The sequence below is a fragment of the Anarhichas minor genome, unplaced genomic scaffold, assembly GCF_050575085.1.
Source record: "Anarhichas minor isolate MPS153535 unplaced genomic scaffold, ASM5057508v1 ptg000011l, whole genome shotgun sequence".
NCBI classification, from domain to species: Eukaryota; Metazoa; Chordata; class Actinopteri; order Perciformes; family Anarhichadidae; genus Anarhichas; species Anarhichas minor.
Window position 1 is genome coordinate 9,362,266 of NW_027466457.1, and position 27,499 is coordinate 9,389,764.

Here is a 27,499-nt window from a genome sequence, read left to right on the forward strand (position 1 = left end):
ATGTGTAAGTTAGGTATTTCGTAAGTGTAAACCTTTTAAATGAGAAGTATCTACATCATCATTCCAGCAGACAATCGAGGTTCCTAGCTGCTAAATAAATTATACAATTTACATCAGAAATCCCCGTGTGCTCCATTGCCATTATATTTTGAAGCTGTGGACTATTGTGTAGAAGGAAAGCTAAAATGACTAGTCGATTAGTTGACTGAAAATGTACTCAATATCAATTATCAAAATAGTTGCAGAGTAATCTAACAAAAATGGCACAATTTCTGGCTCAAACAAGTCTAACCGTTACCATATGTGACAGTAAACTGAATAGCTTTGGGTTTTAGACTGTTGGTAAGAAGAAACCATTTTATAAACCAAACAAATAATCGATAAAATCTGCACATCATTCAATAATAAATTACACACACACGGATTTCATTGCTTTTGAAGTCTTCAAAATATACAGCAGTGTCCTTTATTTGAAACTAAATCGTGGAAATCCATAACAATTAATTTATATTCAATATAGCACATATATACATAGAAACACAATGCTACAACTTGAAACAGTTTGACCTGGTATGCTATTCACAACAGTACATTGTATGTTGGCTCTACATCAGAGGGAATGAATAGTTCAACTCACCATTCCTCTAAAACATCAAGGACAACTAATCAACGTAATATTTGGTCTAATTTACGTCAGAGAACCAGGAGGATGAAAGAGACATTTCTTTGCCTCCCTTTTTCTGTCCCCCCCCCCGATACTGCCCATCTCTCCTAAAATAACCCGCTTCACAGACCTTTGAACATTTCACAGGGCTGATGATTTGAGGCCGGCAGTATCGACGGAAATGGAATGACATTTCTCTGGAACTCCATAATTACCATGCTAGTCAGGACAGAGCAGTAGGTTGGGGCACACAATGTCACTCGGGAGAGCTGCATCTAATTAAGCACTGAAAAAAAGAGAAGTATAATTACAACTTTTCAGGAGACCTCACCCATGTTTCCTCTATCTGAACTGAAAGCTCACCCAAGTAACAAGCACATCTGCCATCAGCACTGGACTCGCAACTGCAAACCCACAATCACCCCGACCTCAGGACCACTCCCTTCTAGGGCAGGACTGAACGTGGTCATTTGCAACAATATGGACCACCTTTGGAGGAGACCGACAGAAGGTTTCTCGTTCGACTCAAAATACATTTACTAAGTGAGTCCACCATTTTCGAGAGTTTCTTTTTGACTGGCCCGTTTAGAGTTGACAAATTAGCATTGCTGGCACGGCTCCAAAACTGGGATGTTGCGTACCTGAGGGCGTGCCGACTAGTGGGAGGTAGAAATGTATTGAACATATCAATTGGGTGGAAACCGTCAAGTGGGTTGTGTCCGTTTTAATGCACAAATGTTTCTTCTTAGGCTTTTTGGCCATTTTAGCTAATGCATCCATCCATTCACCACCATCAACAGCTTCATTTATCAGCTTTGCGCTGTAGTTGGTGGCAGCTGGCTACACAGTTTGAGCCATTTATTTTGGTGGATCATATTGCATGCATGAGGCAAACAAAATGAAAAAGTCACTTAAATAAGCTGAAAATAAGAGCCGCCAAGAGAAAGAGCAATCTTTGAAAGTCATTTAACTAATACTTAAGTTCCCTGTTTGGTTCACAAGAACAGCACATAATAGCTAATACTTTAATTTACATATATACACACACACAAGAAGTAGGATGCAGTGTAGATGACTGTTCTTTAAGTAGTTTTAAGGCCAAGGATAAGGTGTATGTAAAAAAACACTGCTACATCACCAAAGAGGAACCAGCTCAGGTTTGTTTGCTCTGCACACGGACATGCTTGGCTTGTGACATTACAGGTCAGAACGTTAAAATACTTTCTGTAAGATCACTCAGGCTGAAGTCCTGCGCGCGCACACACACACACACACACACACACACACACCTTCTCTTCCAACAGTCAGATCACATGACCATTTGTCAACATTACATACCATTTACTGTTAATCTCAGAAGTGTAAATATTATATCCATAACAATTACTATTCACTTACTGGCAATTACTAAAAAAAAAAAATTTTAAAAATCACTTTGTCCCTAAAAAATGTTTAGATTCAGCTTTTTGTTTTGGGTAGTCTAAAATCTGAATATGGTTGATTGAGGAAACTCCTAAAGGTCCATGTTTACTCTGTGTGCTGACCAAGAAAGCTTTCAGCAGTATAAGAAAAGGTTCATCGTCACTCATCCAGCATTTAGCTTGTCTGATTGCCCCTAAATTTACACTAAGTTGATGCTTTTCCCCCATTTAATGGGTCAATGAAGAGTCACCAGAGAAGCATGCAAGAGCGCAGATATTCAAGCTTCACTTAAGCAAACCTACAGTAGGAGTTAACATCAACAACCAGGAAACAGATCAGGTGGCACATTATGGTCCTCGAGTGTGATTAAGAAGTGGTGTAAAGATGCAATTTCATACAACACAAAATACTGAATCAGGAAATCACGTGGCAGTACACAAACAGCTTTGATGCACTGTAATAATCATAGAACTACTAGGTGACACAAGAAAGCAATGCACTACAAACTGCTAGTTCCTTCTTCTTCTAAACATCTCTCAGAATTGCCCAAAGGAGGGATGTGTGTCAAGAGGGGCTTGACCTCACAGCCCAGAGAAAGAGTAATTCACTTTCACCAAGAGATTTCTTGTTCTTGTTGTAGAGTCTGGAATGTGAGACTGTGCTCATCTGTTGGACACTGGGGGTTACAATAGGCTAGGTCCCATGGCAGGGGGCATCCACTGGCAAAGTAATGCTCCGAGCCCCAATCAAATATTATTCCAAATCTTCTGACCCCTTGTTTGTGCTCAGCTGTCCCCCTCCCTGGAAGTATCAACCAACCAGTCAGCTCAGATCTTCTTCGTCTTACGGCCCAGGTGGTAGTAGTACGCCATGGTGACCACCACGAAGAGCACCCGACTGACGAGCAGGAGGATGGCAGCGTTGGGCAGGATGCCAACCTCCATTAAGGTGATGGAGGTCACTGAAACCACAGAGCCACATTTAGTACTCAAAAACTTATTTTTTTAAGCAAAAGGCTCACTGCACATGTTTTTCTGACATTAACCTCTGGAACGTGTTTTCAAGTTTGTTTAAAAAAACAATAATCACATGCCCATACACACATTGAAAGAGTTCTGTTGTTGCAATTGTCAGTCTGTGTTACACAAATCAAGTGGATATCATTTAAAATGAATCCTTATAGTACAAAACGTGCCTTTATGCGTTTCCCTGGGCAGCGCTTCCATGCAGAGCTGGCGGGATAGTAACAAAGAGGGGCTTTTGTGCTGTAACTTTGAAAGTAACCAACTTGATTTGTGTAACCGACTGCTGAAGCCTCACATTAGCGTCGGCTGACCTTTAGAAGTATTTTTAACTACACAAAAAGGAATTTGTCCCCCATCACTTGCATTGGCATTGCTTTAGTAAAGGTCTCTTTGGGTCCAGCATAGACGGGAGCAATGGTTATAGAGACCAAAATGTACAACGCACATGTAGACATGCAAGTGTTCAGACTTAAATGTGTGACCGATCCTTCAATATAATGCAAGGCTGCGACTCCACACTCCAACCACAAGAGGGCAGTATCAACACAATTATAGTTTGTCTCAACTAAGTGAGATCATGAATATAAACAACTAGGGACAAAAAGACATGAACCAAACTGTAAGATAATGTATCGGAGGAATCAAATCACCAAGAAACTGGACAGCAAAGTAGCAGGCTTCACTGAGCAGAGTCCACTGGATGACGGTCTTCTCTACCGTGTACAGACCATTCCACAAGATGAGGGCCAGGCCTGGAAAAGGATGTGATAAAAGGGAATTTATAGGTTGAGGTGGATGGGAATGAAAACAGAAGAGAAAGTACTGCAAAATGTCTAAGAGCGATTCAACTAACAAACTACAACTAATGAGAACAGTTTACTTGTAGCTGTATTGCAGGTCTGTGATGCAACATGCACACTGTGATAATTGGCCTATCGGTGATCCGTTGAATGATGCGACTCATTGATTCTGTGTTTAATCATTTCACACACACACACAAACATTAGGCAATGGCAGACACGGGTGGGCAGAAAGGTGGGAGGGTCGATGGACTGTGTCCTCCCTGCCAGCTTCCATCAGCGTGGCAGACGAGACCCCATCCTTCGCCCTCTTCACCGCTCCTTGTCTTGGAAGACATCACCCCCTTTCTTTGCTAATCCCCCACAGCCCTGCTGATATTTAAAATGCACAAGTCCTCCTTTTATTGGCTTTATGAGATTGAGAGCTAGTTCATTCATATATTGTGGCATTTGTTTAAGGTTTTATCTCTCCTCAGGCAATGTGGAAATCCTCCAGGAGGGTTATTTTTGATTTGTTCAGATTTTTCTTTGTTCAGATTTATCGAGAAATGCGTACAATGCTTGACGAGTGCAGTATGAGGCTTCTCTTTAGTATTCACATTATCTTGTGGAGGAGGGAACACATTAGATGATACATGTTCTGGTCCTATATCTATATAAGGTCCCGGAGCAGACGTTGGGACATATACTATGGCCTGACTGAATATTGACTAGGTTTTGCCAGGTTGTCACCTTAAGCTAAGCATTTGCTTGCACCCTTCTTCTTTTCCCTTCTTACTTTCCCATGAAGTTACCGGCCTCTCTACCACAGGCACACTGTGCCTCTCCACAGAGCCATCACAAACCTTTCACTAACTGACTCACAGACTGCGCTAAAATCCTTGTTTCAAAAGGCCATTAAAATTATGCAACTGTCATAATTAAGTGGTATATCTAGCATCGGTTCTCTCCGGTGGATAAAATATATATACCTTTTTTTAATTTAAAAATAGAATATGTTGCATTATATTCGCCAATATTACCAGTGGTAAGTAAGCACTACATGCGTAAATGTATGGCGAGTCAGTATGGGTTAAAGTTGTGTTTTCCTTTTTTTTTTAACTCTCTACGCTGAAATCCCATGTGTGCGTATGTGGAAAATTTCACGTCGTTCGTGGCAAAAGTCATAGCACACCATTCACAATGAGGCTGTCAATGTGTCAGCATCATTGCAGCACAGTGAATGAACTCCCACATGCATAGTTGCAGTATATTCACTGTACTGCAGTTATGCATGAATAGGAATGAAGACTTACTAAGCAGTGCTCCTCCATAAAGGCGAACAGAGATGCTAGTCGTGGAGAGCGCCTCCTCGAAAACAACCTCATATAGCTGGTTGGGAAACACCAGGGCCTGTGTAGGAAAAATACAAGCACAATACAACTCTGTCATATCCACAGCATTCTGTCCTCCCCTCAAGCCCCCAAAATACAGCAGCATTGACAAAGTCTCCCTGTCTGCCAGTTAGACTCACTGTGTATGACCTCAACACTGAGGACATTGAGCATTTAGGAACTATAGCTGACAAAGACGGAGCTGTATCTCATCTGCTGGGTTCGCAAGACATATCTCCTACTTTGACAGGAGTGCTTTTTCTCCTTCAATAACTATACAGAAGTCTCTTTATTGATAGAGATGGGATCTTCTATCATGGTATATGTAACTGTACACCACGTTACCAGTATCACAACACAGTAATTGTTCTGTAAAGTCAATTAAGAAATGTTAAAATAACTATACCGTACTTCAGTTGCAAAACAGACTTGAATTTTCTTGCAGGATTTGCTCATCCATTTTAAAATGTCATATCACAAAATAAACAGTAAGCAGATGTCTGGTAATTATGTAACCAGAGTTCTTCCCATTCTTGGGCTGGTTGGGATGCCTCCTCCTCCTGCTGCTCTGCATTTACAACTACACTGTCCTCATCTGCCCAAAATCACCATATATATACACACCGTCATATCAGCCAACTCTAGATTGAGACTATCAAAAGACTTAAGCAACACTTACCAGCACGGCCATAACTGTGAAACCCACTGCAGAGACGAGTATCCACATCCTAAGAAGAGAGACATTACATGACCTACTGTATCCTTTATGGCAGCAATTCTGATTGAGCATTTGTTTTTACAAGATGTTGAACTTTACTGGAAGTGACACACGGATGACCTCAGTCTGCTGTGTTAACTGTGAGCTGGTCTGATCAGCTGAAATCTCACCTCAGCCCGATGGGCTCTCGCACTGCAAACTTCATCTCATTTCCGAGCATCTGACTGATCTGTGAAGCGAACGAGGTAAAACAAAAAGAAAGAGGAAATGAGTTATGAGAAGGGAAATATAAAAGCAATCATGTCATCTCAACGGATACATTTTATGACAAAGCACCACAAAGCCAAGAATAAAGTGCTCTCCATTCAGGTGTATTTCATGTTGCCAACACATCTGGAGACAGCTATTGGAAAGAAGCACATTAAACAAAGTGGAGAGAAAAGAAGAGGCCGAGTGTCAAGAAGAACCTATCAAGTTGCTAATTAGACTGTAAATTTCTTCACTTCCTTAATTACCCCATTATGATTAAGAGGGTATAACTTTGTTTATACTTGGGCGACCTCCACAGATGGCACTTAAGCTCAATGTCTGGTTCGTTGTAGTGTTCTCTGAAACACCAGAGTACAAACAAAAGTACTGCGAGGAAGCAAGAAGTCAACAAGTGTTACTGGCAAAACGCCATCAACAGGATGCCGAGGAGGAATTGTAGTCAAGTGTAGACTCGTATCTCATATTCATGGACACACTTTATCGCCTTTATACAAGCTCTGTAAAGAAAGAAACCAGAGTATTAAATCATGTCTAATGAAACGATGGCTGAATATCCTGGAAACAAGGCTAAAATCTTTACTCAAACAAGATTCTATGGACCCCCGTTTCTAAAGCGTTTGAAAACGACCCAACACGCAAGCTGCCAGTTTGTAACGCGCCAACCTCGTGCCAGTTTCACTACGGCAACTATAAACCTATCTTAAGTTATCACAACATCTTGCTGTGAACTCTGGATGAATAACCAACGACCACGTCTATGCCAGCTAAAACTAACATAAGCCTAGCAACACAAGTACCACGCAATACTCTATTCTAAATCTCATCACAGATGCTAGAAGATGCTAGTAACTGGCAACTTGTTTTTCCAACTCTGCTCCATCAGGCACCAATATATCCATGTGAACCTCTCAGAAAAAAAACCTAATATGAAGCATGCAGTCATAGTCTGTGGCTCTATTTGTTTAGTCTGATATTACCAGCATCCCAATAGTCATCTACAACTATCTGAGGGCGTGTCTGATGTAGTGTCAAATTAGTTAATTTCATAATTAGTCGATGCACACAAAAAATGTATCACTGACACACTTGATAATTAAAGTAATGTTGTCGCAAACATTTGCTGGTTCCAGCCTCTAGAATTGTAGATTTTCTTTTGTCAACTTAAATATCAGCCAGACTAAACATCGCCTTAGGCTCTTAACAACTATGGCCAGTTTCACAATTTTCTGATATTGTGTAGACAAAAATAAATAGATTAGATTTTGCTCTGTACGCAAATGAGCCAGATCTCTAGACACAGAGAAAATCAGTCGGTTATAGCTGCATATAGTATGCAATGTGTACACTGCATTTCTCTGCAAATGATCTACAATGAAAAGACAGTCTCAGTGTATACGTCTGTAAATGTATAGAAAACAAAGGATGTGGTTTGGAGAGCAGGAGCACTGATTCTTTTTGCATGTGAGGAGGATGGCAGAAATGTTGCTGGAAAGAAAAATTCAGATGTTGGTTGATTTTTCTTAAAATACCCAAGGACATGGAGGTAAACAAGCTGTCCCAGATAAGCCACACAGAGGGCAAGAGAAACAACAAACTTGTTTTTGTTTTGCCTGAACAGACAGTAAGCCGCAGAGAAATTACAATTGTTGGTTGAAGTTTTATTCCTTCATCAAAAGCCTTCAGGTCTCATCACTTCCATAATATCAATGAGTATTGTACAGTGCCTTGCAAAAGTCTCCCCCCCCGTGGAGTTTGTCGTATTTTGTTGCATTACAACCTGGAATAAATATATTTTCATTACCGAGCACTGCATCAGCAACAACCGTGTTACATCAAATCAAATCATGAGAAATATCCTCATGAGTTCAAGAGCATTTAAGGTCTAAAATATGATCGATATCAAGGAGACCTAAAACTGCCATGTTACTGTTTTGCATATTTCTGTTATCCACTTTACATATTCCAATCTCAAATTGAGTGAGACCAATGACCTCTTCGGTAGCTTTGTAGAACTAGCATTTTATGATGTCAAAAATAGAAGTGAAGATATGAAAAAGTTTGTGTTGAAAATTGAATGGGGGGGAAAAAAAGGAATCAGTGTTCCTGATTTTTCTTAAACATGTTCTGTCATGGCTGCTGCTAGCTTTGATATCAGAGCAGAGGCCTTAAGAAAAGACACCCTTGAAGTTAAACTTTAAACAAATGTAGCTAAAGAGTGACAGACTACACCCATTACATCTCCCCTTGCACTGCGATTGAAGTGCCTGTTCATGAATCGGTCTCTGCCAGCTGTGATTACATGACCAGGTGAGTCAGCCTTCCTGTGCCATGGTTTCAGGGGCTGTTTTTGACGGGAACACATACATATTCATGACTGGCATGAGAAATACTCAAAGGGAAATGAGCATCAACTGATGTCAAAGACTTGGCTTGGGGTGGAATAGAGCGGAAGGGAGTTGGGGAGAGAGGGAGAAACAGGAAAAGGAAGAAATGCACAATGCTGTTTGGGGAGAGAGAGACGCTTAATCACAGCTGCTATGGTCCGACCTTGTCGTCAGTCAATCAGGCAGCTACATTCAGGAAAGAAAGGGCAGCTCATCAGCTACAGAGTGGGAAAAATATTCAGGAGCCGTAGAGGAAGAAGAATCTCCTCACCAAACTAATCATGTTGTCAGTTTGTGCAGTCACGTTAGATAGTGATAGCGGGGGCGGCCGTGGCTCACTGGGTAGAGAGGGTCGTCCGGTAACCGCGGTTCGATCCTCGGCTGCTACATGTCCTGTGCCGAAGTGTCCCTGAGCAAGACACTGAACCCCTAACTGCTCCCTGGGCACTTCTCAGCAGCCCACTGCTCCCAATAAGCTAGGGATGGGTTAAATGCAGAAGTAAAATTTTGTATATGTATAAAACAATAAAATCCTAACTTTCAAATTCAGACGTAATCCTCTGGGATAGAAAACAAATGTACATAAAACATCGTGGAATGTCTCATCTATGAAGGCCTGGGCTCATGATTCATGGCTTTAGTGCTCAAGTAGTGTACCAGTGGGTTAAAATAGCACAATTGCACTCACTGAAGTATAAGTAATGGGAACATTATTCTTATCTCCGAGCAGTAAAAGAGACAGGAAGAGACACTTCCCTCCTTTGTTTGGAGGGACCACAGGGATAAAGTTTCCCTTCCAAACCAACTCTTGCTATGCAGTTAAATGTTGGATCCCATGGGTCTCTTACCACAAACACTTGTGGCGAGGATACATACAACAACTCAATGCAGCACATTGTAAAAGCAACAATTAGATTTCTAAATTAGGGTCAATGCCACAGCTAAATAGGGACACCCGCTATTGCTGGATCCCCTTGCAATCATTACATCCTGTAGCAAACCTAGATGATCCTTCTCAAATAAAATGCGTTTTATTGGCGTGGATGACATTCTCCATCAGTACGCTTTGTGAAAGGGATCTGACTGGCAGATGTCTGGGTTAGGCTCCTTGCTAAAACATTGAGAGAGAAAACACTCGACATCTCATCACAAGCCATCAGCCACCACCGTATGCCCGCTCCCTACTCTTGTTCCCTTCTCCCACATGTCTGATTAATATTTCAGTGAGGAACAGTCAGCTCTGCCTATGCTCATTCAAACGCAATCTGATAAAAAAATAAAATAAAAAAAAAATCATTGCAATCTTGATATTAGAGTCCTTGTGTCTGCTGGCATGAACCTGCATATGTGCCGTTGTGTTTTGGGATACACATCGTTGTACACCGTCTATGCGAGTGTGCAAATACATGAGGCAGGAATATAATACACGATCTGCATGAGGCAGGGAGTCTCAGGGGGAGCCAGTCACATCTCAGTGGAGCTCATAGGATTGTGTAATCTAGATTCATTGACGCATACGCAGCAAACGCACAGGGGAGTGATGAGGCAATTAGCAGCAGATTGTGGCTTTTAAAAGGAATCCATAGCTCTGCTCGGGGTAACGTGTGTGCATCTGTGGTTGAGTCAATTTTTGTTTGCACACTGCTGCAATATCCATTTGACTGATGGTTATAAATGCAGCGCGTGTTAAACCACCGAGTTGATTGTCACGCTAATGCACTGGCTATTTGCCTTTTTCTACGGTCACTGCGCATATTGAATAAAAATGACATGAATGTAAAATCATGCAGCTTAATCTGACCTTTGAGCGGTGCACTTCGCCATCATCATCCTCGCCGCCGACTCCGAGGATCTTCCGGCTCTTCAGGCGGCTTATCAGGTCTGTCTGACTGTGCTTCTTCATCAGTGGAGGGTGAGGCTTAGACGCCATGGTGCACACACCTGACAAAGAAGTGGAAAATTAAATAAACAGATGGAGAGAATATGAAAGTATAAATGTATATATAGAATCATCGGTGGAGCTTTTCCCTCTGAAGAAGACCTCTCTAGGGCACAGGCAGGAAGAGGTACCAATATACAAATAATCCCCGTGAGGACTTGATTTATGCAATACAATTACATAAGAGTCAAGCAAATACAGGCAACCCATAAAACCTTCCTCTTAAGTCAGACATCCCAGATCTGCCCCACTCAAAGAGCCAATGGATCCGATAGTGACACACTACCGCACGCACATGTAAATGGAGCTGGACTTTTAGGCCCGAGTGCCACAGTTTCCATATTGGCCTGTATTGTCTACACAGCAATATGCCCCAACCTTCGCAACAGATATTTATGTCTCATTTGAAATCATTACTCAATGGCCTGTATTCCAACAATCTAATTTATTTCATTTTCTATAATTTGGCAGTTCCCTGCTTAAAGCTCTCAGCATGACTTATTTTTATCCCCACATGCTGATTTGATTAAAAACTGACTAAAGCTACACTGCTGCACAGCCAGCTTTGTTAGTTTTTCAAGTAATATAAAATGTATTTCACAAAATGTAACAATAAAGATGTGACTCCTGCATCTGTTTTAGTAGAAATGGTATCAACAGACATCTGGGCTTTTTGTTTTGTTAATACAGCCCATTATTATTATTATTATTATTATTATTATTATCATTATCATCATCAATTCAAAATGTCTGATCCATACATTCAGACAACCTCTTCTTTAATGAAGAGAACAGTAAATGGCAAACATTCACATGCCATTTGTTGGCTGCTAACTGTCAGCAGGCTGCACTGCTGTGGTCCTATTGATCTGCGTTAATGAATAGCACCTGTGGATTCACTGGGGACAAGCAATAGTCAAATCACGAGATAAGCATCGACTCAGTAGTGCAAGTGTGTAGTAGTGTAACCTCCATGCTTCAACTGGAGGCAAAAAGGCACACAATGGGACAACTTTTCTAAAAATGCATGGCTACTCCATGGGGCAATTCTCTACAGAAGTAAAAAGGAATGATTGAACTAGTATTTCCAGGAAGGGGACACCACCGTGAACAGACATTGTCCTCAGGAAAGGGGGACAAGAAAAACAAAACGATCAATACTAACAGGAAAACACAAAGCTCGCCGTTTCCCACTAATTAAATCGCGTCATCACTGTTAGAAGCACATAGTAGGCATTAAGTAAATAAACAGAAAGTGTTGGTTTGCTTACAGAGGCCAAACTGCACAGCGAGAGCAGAAAAGTAAAAAAAAACACCCAACATACTAAAGCTCTCCAATACAAATGATGCAAGCTATATTCCATTTTAGTGATGGCTCAGTCAGAGAGCTATTGATTAAAAATACAATATCATTTGAGGCTGTACAGTTTTAGTGGATGCTCTATTGGAACTTCCGCTAAACCAATTAGTTAATCGTCATAGTTTTACTCATAACTTTCCCAACCGAGTAATCAATTCAGTAAATTACCATTTAAATACAAAGATTAAACACTTGCTGGTTCAAGCATCTCAAATGTGATTATTGGCCGCTTGTCTTATGTGCAATATGAAGAAACACCTTGGCTAAATCATGAAGTGAAAATTGGCTTAATTTAGAATGTAAATACGTAAACATGCTGCAGTGATACTTGAACAGCATTAAATTGCTAAAACTTTGCTCTAAACTCACTCCCTTCTTTAGTATGCGTTTGGCTTAAACAGACAAGTAGACATGAACTAGAAAGTGTGCTAATCCGAGCACATTTCTGTCTGCTATACATGTAGCAAGGCTTAACAACATTCCCAGGATTGACATGCGTACATAGGCTTGGTGCCGTCAGTGGAGGTTACACAGCATGCGTTTTCAAACCTTCCACACAGTGCATGAGGCACTAAACTTTCCCTTTTCTCTACCCATCAACAAGAGGAAGCACCACCAGAACAATTAAGAAAGTAGAAGGGAAACCTTGGTACTCGTGCAGGCCGACTTCGTTCTCACAACTGGGACAGGGCATCTTTTGATCGGCTCGTCAATACAGTAAAAAAAAAAGGTTTGCATTTTCTAAAGAAGTTACCTAAGTTGACCAGATGTACAGTACTCTTTCCTCTTCTTCACTAAATCAATTGAAGTAAGATGCTCTATAAGGAGATACACTAAAACACAAACTTAACCCGATTCACTGTATCATTTTTGATGCGTTCATTCATTGCCTTTTCATCTACATCAAGACTGAGACGATATTTTCTCCAGCCCTACCGTCTACCTTCATATCATGCATATAAAAAGCCACCACTTCTACAACCTGTCCACTCCCAGGGAAGAGAACAGGTTAATCATCCTCCCTGCTTCCGTCGCCACGCAATAGGACTAAGTTGACGCTAAAATAATTATATTGCTGTAAAAACTACCAGCAAAGGCATTTTGGCCCCCTGGATGTTGATCTGCGTTCACCATCATCATCTGTGATAAAGCAGTAAATAAGACAGAGCACACTGCATGGTACATCACATACAATCCCATAGCATGTCTCCACTGCAATCTCCTTAGCAGAGCGCCTTGACGTGCCAGAGTAATGCTGATGCAGTTGCCTAGCAACTGATGGAGCAATCACTTGTTAATTATTGAAAGCACCTTTACAATTGAAACCACCTTCGATGATGAAGTCTCTGCTGAGAGCCGCCAGTGGTTCCGCTGTCACTCCTTACAGTTAAGTGATGTTTTAGGATAAATGAATACTTTGATCCGTGTTCAGTCGACTGGAGAGAAGACACGCTTTCCTAATGAGTCACCATAAAAGACTGCAAGAGTGACGAGCTTACACTGCATGTAATATCTCCCCTTAAGAATGGCAACGTACATATTAGCGAATCAAACCACATCTCGCCTGGACGACAATAGCGGGGTCAAATGTACAAGACAACAATCTACGAGTTGTGTAAAACAATGAAATATTTAAGGAGCTGAATTTAACAGCAGATCAACCGAGACAGCAGTCCATTTTTAGGCTATATTAGTTGAAACAATTTAAAAAGGTATTAACCAAAAACACCTTGACTACACACAATGCAACAAAATATGAGGATTAAGAAGACAAATATATATTAAAAAAAAGCTGTATCTGCAGATTCGTCAAAAGCCATGCATGTGTGATAATGAACATGCATATAATGCCCTGAAGGACGCCTGAAGAGGGAGGTGTATCAGAGATCTATGCTGGAAAGCCTGCCATTGATGCAGTCTGGAGAGATGGGGGCTTTTTTTTTCTTCACTTTGTAATCATCTCTGCAGAATATCAATGCATTTACCTTCCAGTTGCTGACTGTTTGTCCAACTGGAAGAGGGAAAATAGTCTTATCACAGAAGAAAATATCAATTAATTAGAGTGTGTGGGGAAGAGAACAGGTTAGTCCACCTGGACTGAAGAATGATTTATAACCCGAGAACACAATCAATAAAATGAGTAACAAACAATATTCTCTTTGAAAGACAATATATGCTGTGGAAATGAAACACTGCTAAACATAGCAGGAAGATATTGTGGGAAAGGTGCAAACTCGCCGAGAGATCTCTGGTAAACGACAAGACATTTTGTAAAATAAATAATTGTCAACAAAGCAGTGTGTGGGTGATGAGGAGCAACTGTGAACAAATGTGTTACTCAAAATAAGAAAGCAGACTCTACAGCTTGCTCAACTCCTCTTTTCTATAATTAACTCGAGACACAGTTGCCCAGTAGTCTCCAAATTCCCTCACCGCCATTTTTGGGATATCTAGCATCATAACACGGATAGCATGGATAACACCTCAGGCTCTAGAAACAAGTGTGAGCGGTACACGCTCAATGAAAAGCCTGTCCCTTGAGCCCACTCAACAAAACTGACCTTAGTTAATGTACTACCTCTCACTGCTAGTGGTAATAGTTTGGATTTCTGCCCTGAGAAATACTGGAGCACAGTACAACTTTAAGCTGAAGACAGGAAGATCCAGTCTTCTGTGATCTGATAGAGTACGATCAAGCATCATTGGCCTTTATGGATTCCAGAAGTCAACTTACGACTCTGACCTCAGCTTCCACAAAGTCATTACAGCTCCAACCAAACACTGCTAAGTAGATCAAAACACATACAAGGTGTTGACAGTTGGGCTGTTATAACCAGACAACCCTCGTGCTGGTGTCTACGAGTAGATTTTATTAGTTTGCATTTAATAAAAAGGTTCTTATTAACTTGTCTCCCTGCAAGAGTGGATAACAGTATTTACAATACAACCTCAAATTTGATCATCAATCCACCCCCCACTGACAAACACTGCAAGTATTATTATAATATACTGTGACCAATTATACTGTAATGAACATTACATTGTGCAGGTGTTCAAAATATTGTGGCAGCTATATGAATTGCAAGATCAGAAATAGAAAAAACAGGATGTTGTTATGCAGGGGCAACAAAACGGCCGACACATGACGAGTCTTAGATTGGGCCTTTTCTCTCCATGTGGCCTGTGCGATCACACATTTGGTCGACTGACATCGGTAGAGCTCAGGCGACGGTAGGCACGGATTCCCGCGATCTGCACATTACATCGTGTAAGTGGAGAGATTGATCCTGTGTAAATATCCAGCCATCCAGGGGCGTTGAAACCATTTTATTCAAATCACCTAAAGTAATGGTTTCCCTGGCTAACAGGTGCCCACTCTGATGTGGTGGAAATTACAAATGAGGTTCAGTTGTGGCGAAAGGGCAGAGAAAACAGATGAACACAGAAAGCGCTGCTCATGACAGCTGGTGGTAAACAAAGGACAAGGCAGTGAATTCCTATCTCGAGTCAGAACAGGCCACCAATGCTCAAACTCAGAGAAGATCTGTACACTCACTCCAACTGAGGGGAGAACTGCTGCTCCGTCAGCTACCATCAATGGATTATTGTGCTAAATCCAACAGATTAATGCTCTTTACTCATCTGGGGACAGTCACCATGGGATGAACTCAATGAGTCCTGGGATTTGAGTTTCCCGGCCTAATATTCGGTTATTACATCACACTGCAGCAGGGGAAACTACCCTCTTATTGACGGACTTACTCCAACGTGATTATGCAAGAGTTACCCTCGAGTGTTTACCGACGATCTTTTGGGAGTCACAATTGCATACAAATCCGAGTATCCCAGTAGGCATTGTACTAAGATGTTAATACTACATCTATTAGGATAAGGAAAAACCCAGTTTCAAAATATATGAATCAGAGCTACAGTCCTAATAAAGCGAGATACTGCTCAAGAATGTGCATTTCTGAACAATTTCAAGCATTGTCCTATGAACTCAGCTCTAGGGATTGTGGATAATGACCGAGTTCAAATTACAGTCCAGCTGAGTCTCAGTGGAGGCGGCCCCAGAAATCGTAACAATGGACGACACCAGGTTCAGAATTCTTGTTTCATTTTGTTAACATATTAGAGTCAAAAGGTTTTTACAGAGGGGATTTTGTATCACTCGATAAATCATGAAATACTGTCAACAGCCATAAATCCATTTTGGCCATGTTGTGAGGAAAGACTGAATTATATATGAACAAACCTCTCCATGAAACCCTTCAGAATATAGATGGGAAAGTTTGGTACATGTATATGCTACTGGAGTGGAGATGTAGACAGCGTATAACCTAATAGCTTGAGGGTGGATTATTGTTACATCGGGCTCATGCGGGGCATGCTATTGAGGGTGCAGGGGGGGGGGGCTCCAGCAGTATGAAATCACTGAGGCATGCCAGTGATGTTTGGTTTTTTCCATCTACGGAGCCATCTTGACACTTGCCGGCTCACTGCGACGCCAACGCAGGAGGAGCAAAGAGGTGGTGCGGTAACCCAGAGCTGACACTTAGTGCACACGCGCAGCTGGGAGGTGAACGATCTCTAAGGAGCAAAACCATCAGATCTCAGCAGGGATCCATCACACGTGAAGACGAGAATGAGGTCTCTCCTTTGACCGTACACAACAGGTTCCAAGCTCAGCCTCTGTGCACTGTAGCACACCGATAAACAGCAACCAGGACTAATTCTATATAATCATTATAATTACGGTTATGCAGTGACTAACAATTTGGGTTATTGTGGATACCTCTGCAGCAGCATATTATTGCACTGTCAATATGATTTTAGGGTATGCAGTAAATATTTATTAGGTTAGAAAGCAGAGGCATTGTTGTTATGAAACATCAAATAAGGATTTAAAGTTGTCAAAGCTATGAAATTTCAGTATCATACAACTGTATGACCAGTCTAGAGGCTGTAGTGTTGCTTTATACAGAGAGATGATATACAATCGATATAAATGAAGTGGACAAAAATAATAGAAACACCCGTCAGTATGACGCACTACAATTCCAACAGTCTCACAAACAGCAGCCTCCTAAATGAGGTAGAGAAGATAGTCACAGGTGGCTGGAAATACCAGATGTCTAACACTTGCTGTCCCAGGTCATTCTTAGCCAAGACTAATGAAATGATCATTGAGGCAGGCTTTAATGACGCAGAATTAATGCTCATTAGTGTGAAAAAAAAATAAAAATGAAAAAAAAGACAAAATGACTGCACCCAATTATTTTCCCCATCAAGGCTGCTGGCATATTACAGGAGATGCTGTACTTTTTCACTTGTGGGGAACAATCAGCATTATTACTTGCTTAAAATGGACGCAGTAAAAGACAGTGCAGTCTTTTAAAGTGCTTTGGAGAACAGAATTTGTATTATTGCTATGGGGTTGTTTTGGATCTACAAGCCGATTAGCTGATTAATAAGTAGATTGCAACGGGTAATGATCAGTAATGAGGACATTTTGAAATCACCGCAGTGTTTCCCCCTACGTGCATTAAACAGCACAGCTGCTAAATGAAAATATCCCCAAACATGAGCTCGCCATCTCTACTGTAAGCAGCCAGAGTCGGGGGCGAGGCAGGATAGAGAGCAAACACCCTCTAGCAGTGCGTTATTGGTCGTTCAAAATCACAGTTGGCGGATCGGATCAAATTCATGGTTTATTAACCAGATACCTGTGTGGGTGTATCCCTACATATTGATTGCTAGTTCAACAATTAACATTATGGACATCAATTCATCTTCAATTTCTTATAATAAATAAATGTTTTTTAATACTTTTCTCCACATGCCAGTATATTTCAACTAGTTTGTTTATTTTAGAATGTTTATTTGACCAACGTTGACAGACAATGCAATCACTGTACATGTCAGTCAAATTATATATTCTGGAATTTTCAGATGAGTTTGGTGAACTGGTTGGTGAGGAAAGGAACGGCAGATGAAGGTCCTGATGAATCTGAGATTAGTTGGATAAGGGGAGGCTGGTGTTTGGTCAGCTGTATGTGAAATGTAAAAATGCCAAACAGCAATTATTGGATTTCATTCTTTGTAGGTCGCTTAATCAAGTATTTGACTTCATGTATTCCATCATTAGACAGGATGAACCGGTGTGATAGGAAAGTATGGAAAGAGATGCAGAGTAGGAGGACAGGAGAGAGACGAGAAGTCTCATTTAACTAAACATGAATTCACATCTACAACTGTACAAATGTGACTAAAGCTCTCATGTCAGCGAACGTGCTAAATATCTCACAGCAGCGGCCCCCCAAAAAATAAAAATAAAGTACAACTGCTGAAAAAACAATCATTTACCCACTGCGGCCTGTAGATAGGATATTTTCAGGAACGATTGAAACACCATAATAAAATTTTTAAAAAGCACTGCACATGTGTGCGCAGTAGGTTTCATTTGAAAGATTAAGGGGAGAAGTGCACACTTCGGACAGGTTACTGATGTTTAAATCTGGGCCTGAGGGATTGGAGCATGTTGATCCGCCAGTACTATACGACTCAAACCACCACACATTTATTTAGAGCAGTAAATTTAAGCAAAACCATGTTTGTTCTCAATAAAGCTCATTATCTTTTTTAACAGTACGCCATCTTTCCAACCTTCCCGTTTATATTCTTCTGCCTCTCTGATCTTGTCGATCATTGTGCTGAAGAACCAACAAGGAAATGTGATAATCAGCATTTGTAGAAGTGGAGCCGACATGTTTTTTGTGTTCTTAGGGGAAACCCACAGGGCCGGGGACAATTACCTTCTCTCCCGGTCAATGAGTGTTAAATCAAACGAAACGGCTTTCTGGCTGCCCACCTCCTGGAGACCCCCGACTGAACAGCATCAGAGGACAAATACCTTCTCCTAATTAAAATGTTAAAGTAGTGCAATACTTAATATGGGAAATGCTTCATTATGTGCTACCAAGGAAAAGCATTTCCCACCCGTCTCTTTCACAATAAACAAATCAATGTTAAATTGCACAGATCACCGATTCTAGAGGCGTCGCATTAAGACTCTTTCAAGCCTTCCACTCGTTCCCCGATCGCACAGCTCGTCTTCTTTGTTGAAGTGCTACCTGGTTGCTAAGCAGCCCCGCTAGATGACGAAGAGCACTCAGTCGAGGACTCAATCTGCGTCACTTCAGGATTTCTTCAGCTGGAAGTAATGGCTAGATAAAAAAGGTGAAAGAGAGATCTTTAAAATCCTACATGTCATTAATAAAGCCATCTAGTAAGATGCAGTTCATTTCATCAAGTGTTTTGAATCATCTGTTATCTCATGTCCTCCCCTAAACATGTAAGAGAGCTCCTCATGTACCGCTAATCATGTGCCCATTATTCCAGGCACGAGGGCGGCAATGGTTGCACACACAGGTTCACAGCAATGAGCACACTTCTACTAGCTATAAAGTGCAAATGAGCCAACAAGAGGGTTCTACAGCAACAGCCAGAAACATCAACATTAGTGTGTGTGTGCGTGCATCAGTGCTGGTCAGGTTTAACGTATTAGGCCAGAGGCACACCACATTAAGAACAACTTCCTTGGTCACACACACACACGAAGATTGGGCAACACCGTGGACTCACTCTCTACACGAGTAGTGAAAGGGATCTTCACTTAGAAGAAAAAAACAACAACTTGTAGTTTATGTTGTAATCTTGTAGCAATGACTTCTACAGTCACAGAAAGAGATGTTTTCACAGGTTAGACAGCGTTATTGATCCAAACACTGTTTTCCACCTTGTTTAATTAATGGTTAAGCAATTTAAACTTTCTTTTTACTGAATTCATTTAAAGTTGTTTGTTCCAAGAGCAACACAGATTGATGATGTTGACATTTCATTTGCTGGTTGGCCAGTGTGACAAATCACCTTGTTCTACAGCCCAACACTACAAGAAGAAAAGATTACAAACAAACAAAGGGGACAATAATAATCATGGATAAGGTACCGCCGTCAAGACTTTTCAAGCAGCAAAGTTAGTAATGACTGTGGCTGGGTCAACTGACTCATCTGTGATATTCTACACTATAATCTAAACTTCAATAGCTTAAGAGACAAAGGGTGTAGAATACAGAGCAATAGCCTGGAGGAAAAAGAAGAAGCTTTTTGGCCATCATTTTGTGACAGGACCAAGTGGTGCAGCATTTCTGCTTCCCTCTCCTGACTCCGGACTAGCAGACTCCACGGACACATCATCATGACCTGTAGCTAGGTGTCTGTTGAAAAGTGTTGATATCAGCGCCATTACTATACCCGACTTTTGGTGCCAACACTTTTCCTTGCTTTAGTTTGGGAAATATAACCATGTATTCATCCTATTTTTCTTTGATTATCAAAATATGCCAAACTGCTCAATGCATCATAGTTAAATATAGAACCTTGCCTAAATAAGATCATGGTCTTTACAAAAAAATTAATTAAATCAGGAAATATTTGACAAACCAGCCTCAGATCTTGTTCAAACAGAGAGGATCGCTAAATAGGTAGCTACTTGATTGAATACTTTCACATTGTACAAAAATATAAAATTAAAACTAATGCTAAGTAGGTTATGTACTTTAGACACCTTTTTTGCCCGTCCATTGCACATCACCACAATCTGCTAGGTTGACAGCTGCGAGTACTAATAACAGCCATTTGTTGTTTACGGTCATTACGTTTATGTTCATAATGATAATTTGGAGGGAGACCTGAACGGACAGATGTCCGTGCCGGCGACTGTGGCTAAGTGGATAGCAGGGCCGTCTTTCAATCAGAGGGTCGGCGGTTCAATCCCCGGCTCTGGCTCTGCTAGTCGCATGTCCTTGAGTAAGACACTTGCTCCCGTAGTTGTGCCTACGGTGTAGAAATGTGAGAGACTCTGAATTGTAAGTCGCTTTGGATAAAAGCGTCTGCTAAAAAAAAAAAGAAAAAAAAAAAAAAAAAAAGACTATAATGTGTTGCAGATTTGAGGACTTATTCGTTAGACTTAGTGACTTTTGGAGCCAGTGCTACTAGCTAGCTACTTTCATTGGAAAAGAGTTGGCAGCACTGGGCCGGGCTTTTCGGTTGAATCATTTTAAAAAGCAAGCAGACTCTCTCTCAGGGGTCCTTTTCTATAAGCGACAACCCTCGTCTTCAAGACTATAACCAACACTCCGTCTGAAACAGTGAATCAAATTCCAGCATTTCCTCAGACCGTCATTGTTTCTGTGTTAGCTCAGCTCTGACGCAATGACAGAAACACTTGAATCAATTCCTCCCATCAGTAAACAGGGCATCTTCCTCAAACAGCGCAATCCACACAGCTGCACCCAAACCAACATGTACCATTCAGACTCTGTGATTGGTTTGTCTACGATTCTCCCACACCGCAGACAGAGCGCAAATAATAAAAAGGTTCTCTGTGACAGAAAATCAATACTTGGAACATTGCATGGTAGAGTCTCACTAAACGTTTAACCTTCTCGTCTGCAGAAAATACAATTGCAAAGTCCATCTAAACAGCATGCCATTCAACATCAGCTTGTGCTGGTTACACAGCAGAAGCTGTCTATAGTTTGTTGTTGGACAGAAACGTATTGTGCAGTAGAAGTCGTATCTCTTTCTAGAAATGTTATGTCCTTGTTCAGGAGGTGGAATGTGGCATGCAGCGCACCAGGAGTAGGAAACACAGCCCACTTACCAAGTAGCCAGGCTGGCCCAAGTAAAGTCTTTGTTTGGCAGGTTTTATGTAGGGAGATCACATTTTTGCCCCAAGAGCATTCGAGCCTTATTAGAAAACCAGAACAAAAAGGTCAGACAGCTGGTCACTAAAGTTGTCGGCCAAATGAGCCCAACAGCAGCAATCTGACAAGTCCTGAAGCTAATTGGATCGCATTTCATTTTCACAGAGGGTAAAAAAAAAAATAAAAAATAAAAAGATAAGAAATGCCATGGCAAGTAAACAAAAGTGTTGCTCATGAATGTGATTGTGTTCATGTACTTGATGTTTGCTCTGATACTTTCACAGATAAAACTCTGACATTTCGAACTTGCATCCAGAAAAAGGGTTTTCTACCACAGGGCCATTACTGCACATTTCTGTCAACCTTAATATCGTTAACTTATCTTCACATATGCCAAAGCCGCCTCTTGGTAAATGTGAGAACACCCACGCAGCTTGCTAATCAGGTTTTTAAACCAAGCACCACAAATGCCATGAGGGCTCAGCTGAGTTTACACAGAAACAAATGAGGGAATCACCCGTAGCCAGCGGCAAATCAATGCCTGCAGAGGATGGCTGATGAGGTAAATATCCAATCGGGGGTAAAAGATTGCATTTGTTTCTACGGACCCATTAGCTTCAGTTTATTCCCTCAGCAAGAGCCTAGTTGTGACCGCATCATTTTTTCAGACATTTACAAGAAAATGTAACTTTTTTTAATTGAACTTCTCTGCCTCACTAATGTCAGAGATTCTGTCACAACAACAAACCATCCAAATAAAACAGCCACGGAGACAAACCACTGTTGAGGCTTGGCAATATAGTTGTGGAAAGAATTGTATTAATAAAATATTTACTCATTTATGGCAAATGTTAGCAGAATGACAAATATATGTTCAATAGTTAATTATCCCCAGTGCATTGAAAAAAAAAAAGCTAAAATGTTCACTAATAGAAATTTAAAAAAAAAAATTAAATATATATATCATTTAATAATCTAAAGCTGAGAGATAAATCAGCTTCTAACTGCAATTAGCTAAGAATAAGTAATTTGGACAATAGAGTTTTGTAAAAGAACAACATATGATCAAGATATATTATAATATTGACTTATTGCAGAGACCTAAAGAAGTCAAATGTACAAACTGTATGCCTTGGCCTGACATCAAATTGCCAAAAAAGTAGTCATGCAGAGTAACAATCAACAGAGCAGCAAGTACCCGCTACAGGTAACAATAACAAAAAAATACTATGCGATGGACACGTGATCCCCAAATGTGTTACAGCGGGGTTTCCCACAGGAAACTGATTTGCAGAGTTGGTGCGCAAACAAAAGTTGGTGCACCCGATTGTGACCAATTGGGCTGTCATGCGATCCAATTGATCAATAACATGCTGAGATAAAGCAGCTAAATTAGACAGACTTATCTCATCAACGCCGTTACTAAATAACGGTTTAAACAACTGTTTCACTCATTAAACTTGTGGCTCCTCCATTGTCAATCGTTTTGGGAAACTGCAGAATGTTGAAGTTGGACAAGTAGCAGCTGACAAAAACATCTCTGGGTTCAACTTGTCTGCTAGTTTTTTATGATAGCAAATTGATTATATTTCATTGTTGGACTGTTGGTCAGGCAAAAAAATATATAATTTGAATAAGTTTACTTTGGCTTAAAAAAAAAAAAAAAAAAAAAAAAAAAAAAAAGATTAACCAAGCAAATAACAATTGTAAATTAGTTGTAGCTCAATATTACTCAAATAATCACACTTTTCAAGATATGATAAGAATATTCCCAAAATCAGTAGTTCTCCATTACAGTCAGATTACAGTTACAGAAAATAGTTCAGTGAAGCAACCTCTAGATGAACCCGGCACGTTAAATGATTCATATTGCAGTACTCTAGCACTACACTAACAGTCGTCAGTGAAGGGGGAACCACGAGTTCAGTGATTAACTGTTTACTGATCCTACAGGTGTTTCCATCAGAGGAACATAACTCCAAAGAAGGCTTCAGTTTTGAGATGTCCCAGGGTCAAAGCATAGCAGCTGGAATATTTCCATTTCATCCATCACACTGTAAGAGTAGAGTCCTTACAGTAGAAGGTTGCCGGGAGGTCAGCTAAGCAGACATACTATGTGAGGGTTGGAAACGTTAGATGTGATGTATGAGCGCTGCTGACGAGAACTGAAAGGTGACTTTGTCCAAATGTCACACTATACAAAAGAACTCAAAGCACACTCGTGCTCTACAATGCTCTACTGTGAGCGTGAATACTTGCATACTCAAACAACCAGTCTACACACAGCATCGCTCTGACCAGCACAGACTGGTATAGTCCTCATTTCGGGTGACTGCAGGGCTTTTACCACAGACGGACCAATTAAAAATCAGTGAAACAAAATGATTACTTACTGAAAACAGATACTATTCGATGGAGAGTTCACACCTGGATGATGCTGCTGCCTTTTCCAAATGTCCTGTGGGGTCCCCTCAAATATACCTGTTGATTGAAAATAGCATGTTTAAAAAAAAAATAAAAGATAAAAAATAAAAAAAAGAGACTTTTCTTTAAAATGACTCTAGCAAATTACAGACCAAAGCAGTCTCATAAAAACAGAAAAAAATAAAAAATAAAAAGATCCAAGTCAAACAAAATATAGCACCACACGTACATTCAAATATGAAATACAGAGATTACCAAAGCTAATGAATCCAAAATGAGATTTTGCTCAGTTTATGCAGACAGCTGGAAGCGCCCGAGGGAAATGACTTGCCAAATATACACAGAAATTGTCCAGTGTTTTGACGCCACTCAACAGCTGAATTGCTTTTCTGTCTCCCCAGATGTAATCAATGACTTGAGCAGCCCATCAATGAAGTCTGAAAAGCCACATATGGTCTTCTTAGCTTCTCCAATCTCGTCCACTGGAAATAACAGGAGGCACATCTGCTGTGGTCTCATTACTGAAGCATTTGGCGAACCCACTGTGGCACCACGTAGAAGGAAATTAAAAGCAATGACGCCAGGAAAGAAAGCCATCCTCATTGTCAGAGGAATATTGCTGGTTCACACTGCAGTCCCTGGAGACGGATCAGTAGTCAGCGAAGAAATACGAAACTAAATATAGCTCCCACCATTTTGCTGAGGGAAATCATATTCATAGTTGTGGCTATTTTAAGAATACATCCAAGTGACAACTACCAAGACAACACTAGAAGAAGAGATACACATTGTGAGCTGTGATTGTAAAAAAAACACAAAAACAAAGGATTGAGTCTTGAGGTAAATATCCTTTACGGCCACTGTTAAGAGAGAAATCCCTTTGTGCTACAGTGTCTCATCTGAGCCTCAGGCGGTACAGTCCACCCGCGCACTTTCAGTAGATACAAATGTACATTTTCACATGCTAAAAATAACCATTAAAATTACAACATTTACAGTTTGTTGTCGACTGTAATGTGAATGTAAGCGTTACTAAATCACTGAGGGGTTAAATAAATAAAAAGGGGGTCACCATCTGCTTTGGCTACACAGCATGCCCAGAGTGTGTGAGGGACCCGTGGGACTGTGCTGTGCTGCTGCCCGCCTCACTGCCTCTTCATGTAAACTCCATTGAGACGCACAACCAGACACATATGCTGCTGCTGCTGCTGGACTCGGAGGATAATTTCAGCTCCACAGCCCAGCTCTATTGAGACCAGGCTCTCTATCCAGCCTGGTGGTGTGCACAGGGACACGTTCAAAACTTGCAAAGAGAAACGATTGTTCATCTCAACCATTTATTTTGTGGTAAATGTAGTACAGTATGCTATTTCCACCAACAGTGACCCTGCAGTGAATCTGTGCCCTTGAATAGGAAGGTAACATTTCCATTGTTCAGACAGTCGTAAGACAATGTGTACCACCTCTAGGCAACAGCGAGACCGGCGCTTTTGTTCTGCATAGCGAGAGAAACCTGCAGCTTTGAGAGTCGGCTGAGGTGACGATATCCTGCAGTCACAAGCAGTCTGAAAAGGTCATCATCAGGCCAGATCTGACCTATTTACCAGAGACACCGCTGCACTCACAAAGTACAGTTCAACCATGTTAACAATGAAATATCCAATTACTTGCTTTGGTTAAAAAAACGTTTTTAAAAAAAAAAAAAAAACATTGTCACCATGGGCACAAAGAACAGAGAAGGAAGTCTTGTTTCATCCGTCCTTTTTCCTCAGCCAATTAGAATCCCCCGCCCGCCCACAGAGCCTGGATGATTAGAAGAAAAAAAAGTGCGACTGCTGGCATGGGAATATGGCTCGATTCATGAAATAGAACAAATAAGCCATTTAAAAGGCTTCATGCTGGGGGGGGCAATAATAGCTCTCATCTGTCTCCTGCAACTCCAGTTTTTATCTTTCATTTTGAGATATAAGGAATGTAAGAGCCAGTGTCTCATCCCTCATGTTGTGGGCTTCTGTTTGACCCAAGCCAGCATCTTGGATTGGCTTTTGTTTTATGTGGAAATGGTTTTAAGCTTTACAAAACGTGGGCCACAAGCATGAGATATGCAGCGGCGTCATTTTAGAAAGGAAAAAGAAAACTCTTCATGTCTGTCCTTCCTTCTATAATACTCAACAAATTCAGCGGTAGGAGGTTAAAAAGTAAAGTTAAGCCGACATTTCAGTAATCCATCCTGCAGACTGCTCAACAGTAAGATGTAGGTCGTTCACAACACTGACAACATGGCAGTGCTGCAGCATTGCTGAACGCCACTTGGGACAAGTCTTAACACACCAACAAACACTCACCTGAACTGTGAGGCGTTAACACAACTGCCACACCTCGTGACCTATCTCTCCCAGGCAAGACTAGCAGATCACTGCATTTGCAGTAAATCTCATTTGATTACTTAATCCCAATTACAAATTTGAACTGTGTACAGTGGCACAACCTACATTTACATAAACATTACAGCACACTACTGTGCATGTTCTCTCTCTTTTAAATAGAAACATCATCATCATCAGGCGCTGCCCTAATAGGGTAAATTCTATCAGACATTCTGGCTCCCACGCTGGTTAATCCACTTTCACCTATAAACCAGTCAACTCTGCCACCTCCTTTTAAAACATTCATTCAACATGTTAACCTATTTGATTTTAAACATAGAAACTACAAATGTATTAATAATGAAATGAAGACACATCAGCTCAGCGCTGTCGTTTAGAACACCATGGTAATGTTGGTAGTATACTCATGTTAACCTTTCACTGCTAAATAACTTCACCGCTACAGGGTGGAGCAGCTCAGCCGTTAACACGGTTATAGAGCTAAACCATGTCTTAAATATGAAGGGGCTTCTATTTAAAACACGCGTTTGTAACGTTACATACTGTTGACACGAAGGGAAATCATTTAATAATTGGACAGAGCTGTCCACCACGCGCTCAACTTCGCTTCTCCAGCTTTTTGTACATGTGACCGACAACTCACATAAACTAGTACGAGAACAAAGAAACTTAACAGCCGGATTTGATAATACAAAATATATATATATATATATCTTCAAGAACGCAGCTTTGACATGAGTTATGTGCATCCTCCCAAGACCGACACAAAAACAGATACAAAACACCGCTTGAAGCGTGTTAAAGTAACATTGTTACAGACAATGGTAAATATATTTTAAAAGCACACAAAGCGCGCGTAACTTACAGACGGACGTGGAGTGGTCTCCAGAGTTTGCTTCAGAGTGTAACGTTAGCCGACACTACAGTGGTTGAGCAGCGTGGATAGTGTGGCGTCTCATCGCAGCG

General features: G+C 40.9%; 1 protein-coding gene across 2 annotated transcripts; it reads right to left on the minus strand.

Moving 5' to 3' along the window:
- Window positions 1-336: 336 nt before the first annotated feature.
- Window positions 337-27,499, minus strand: LOC142947613 (tumor protein p53-inducible protein 11-like). Of its 2 annotated transcripts, XM_076089295.1 has the most exons (8): window positions 27,399-27,499; window positions 24,116-24,203; window positions 10,458-10,597; window positions 6,173-6,231; window positions 5,964-6,012; window positions 5,207-5,303; window positions 3,762-3,863; window positions 337-3,047 (listed from the first exon to the last, which is right to left on the minus strand). In XM_076089295.1, the coding sequence occupies exons 3-8, from the start codon at window positions 10,584-10,586 to the stop codon at window positions 2,914-2,916; spliced, it is 570 nt and encodes a 189-aa protein (XP_075945410.1). In that variant the 5' UTR covers window positions 10,587-10,597; window positions 24,116-24,203; window positions 27,399-27,499; the 3' UTR covers window positions 337-2,913. The 2 variants fall into 2 exon arrangements, with proteins under 2 accessions (XP_075945410.1, XP_075945411.1); XM_076089296.1 differs by lacking the exon at window positions 27,399-27,499 and having other exon boundaries at window positions 24,116-26,857.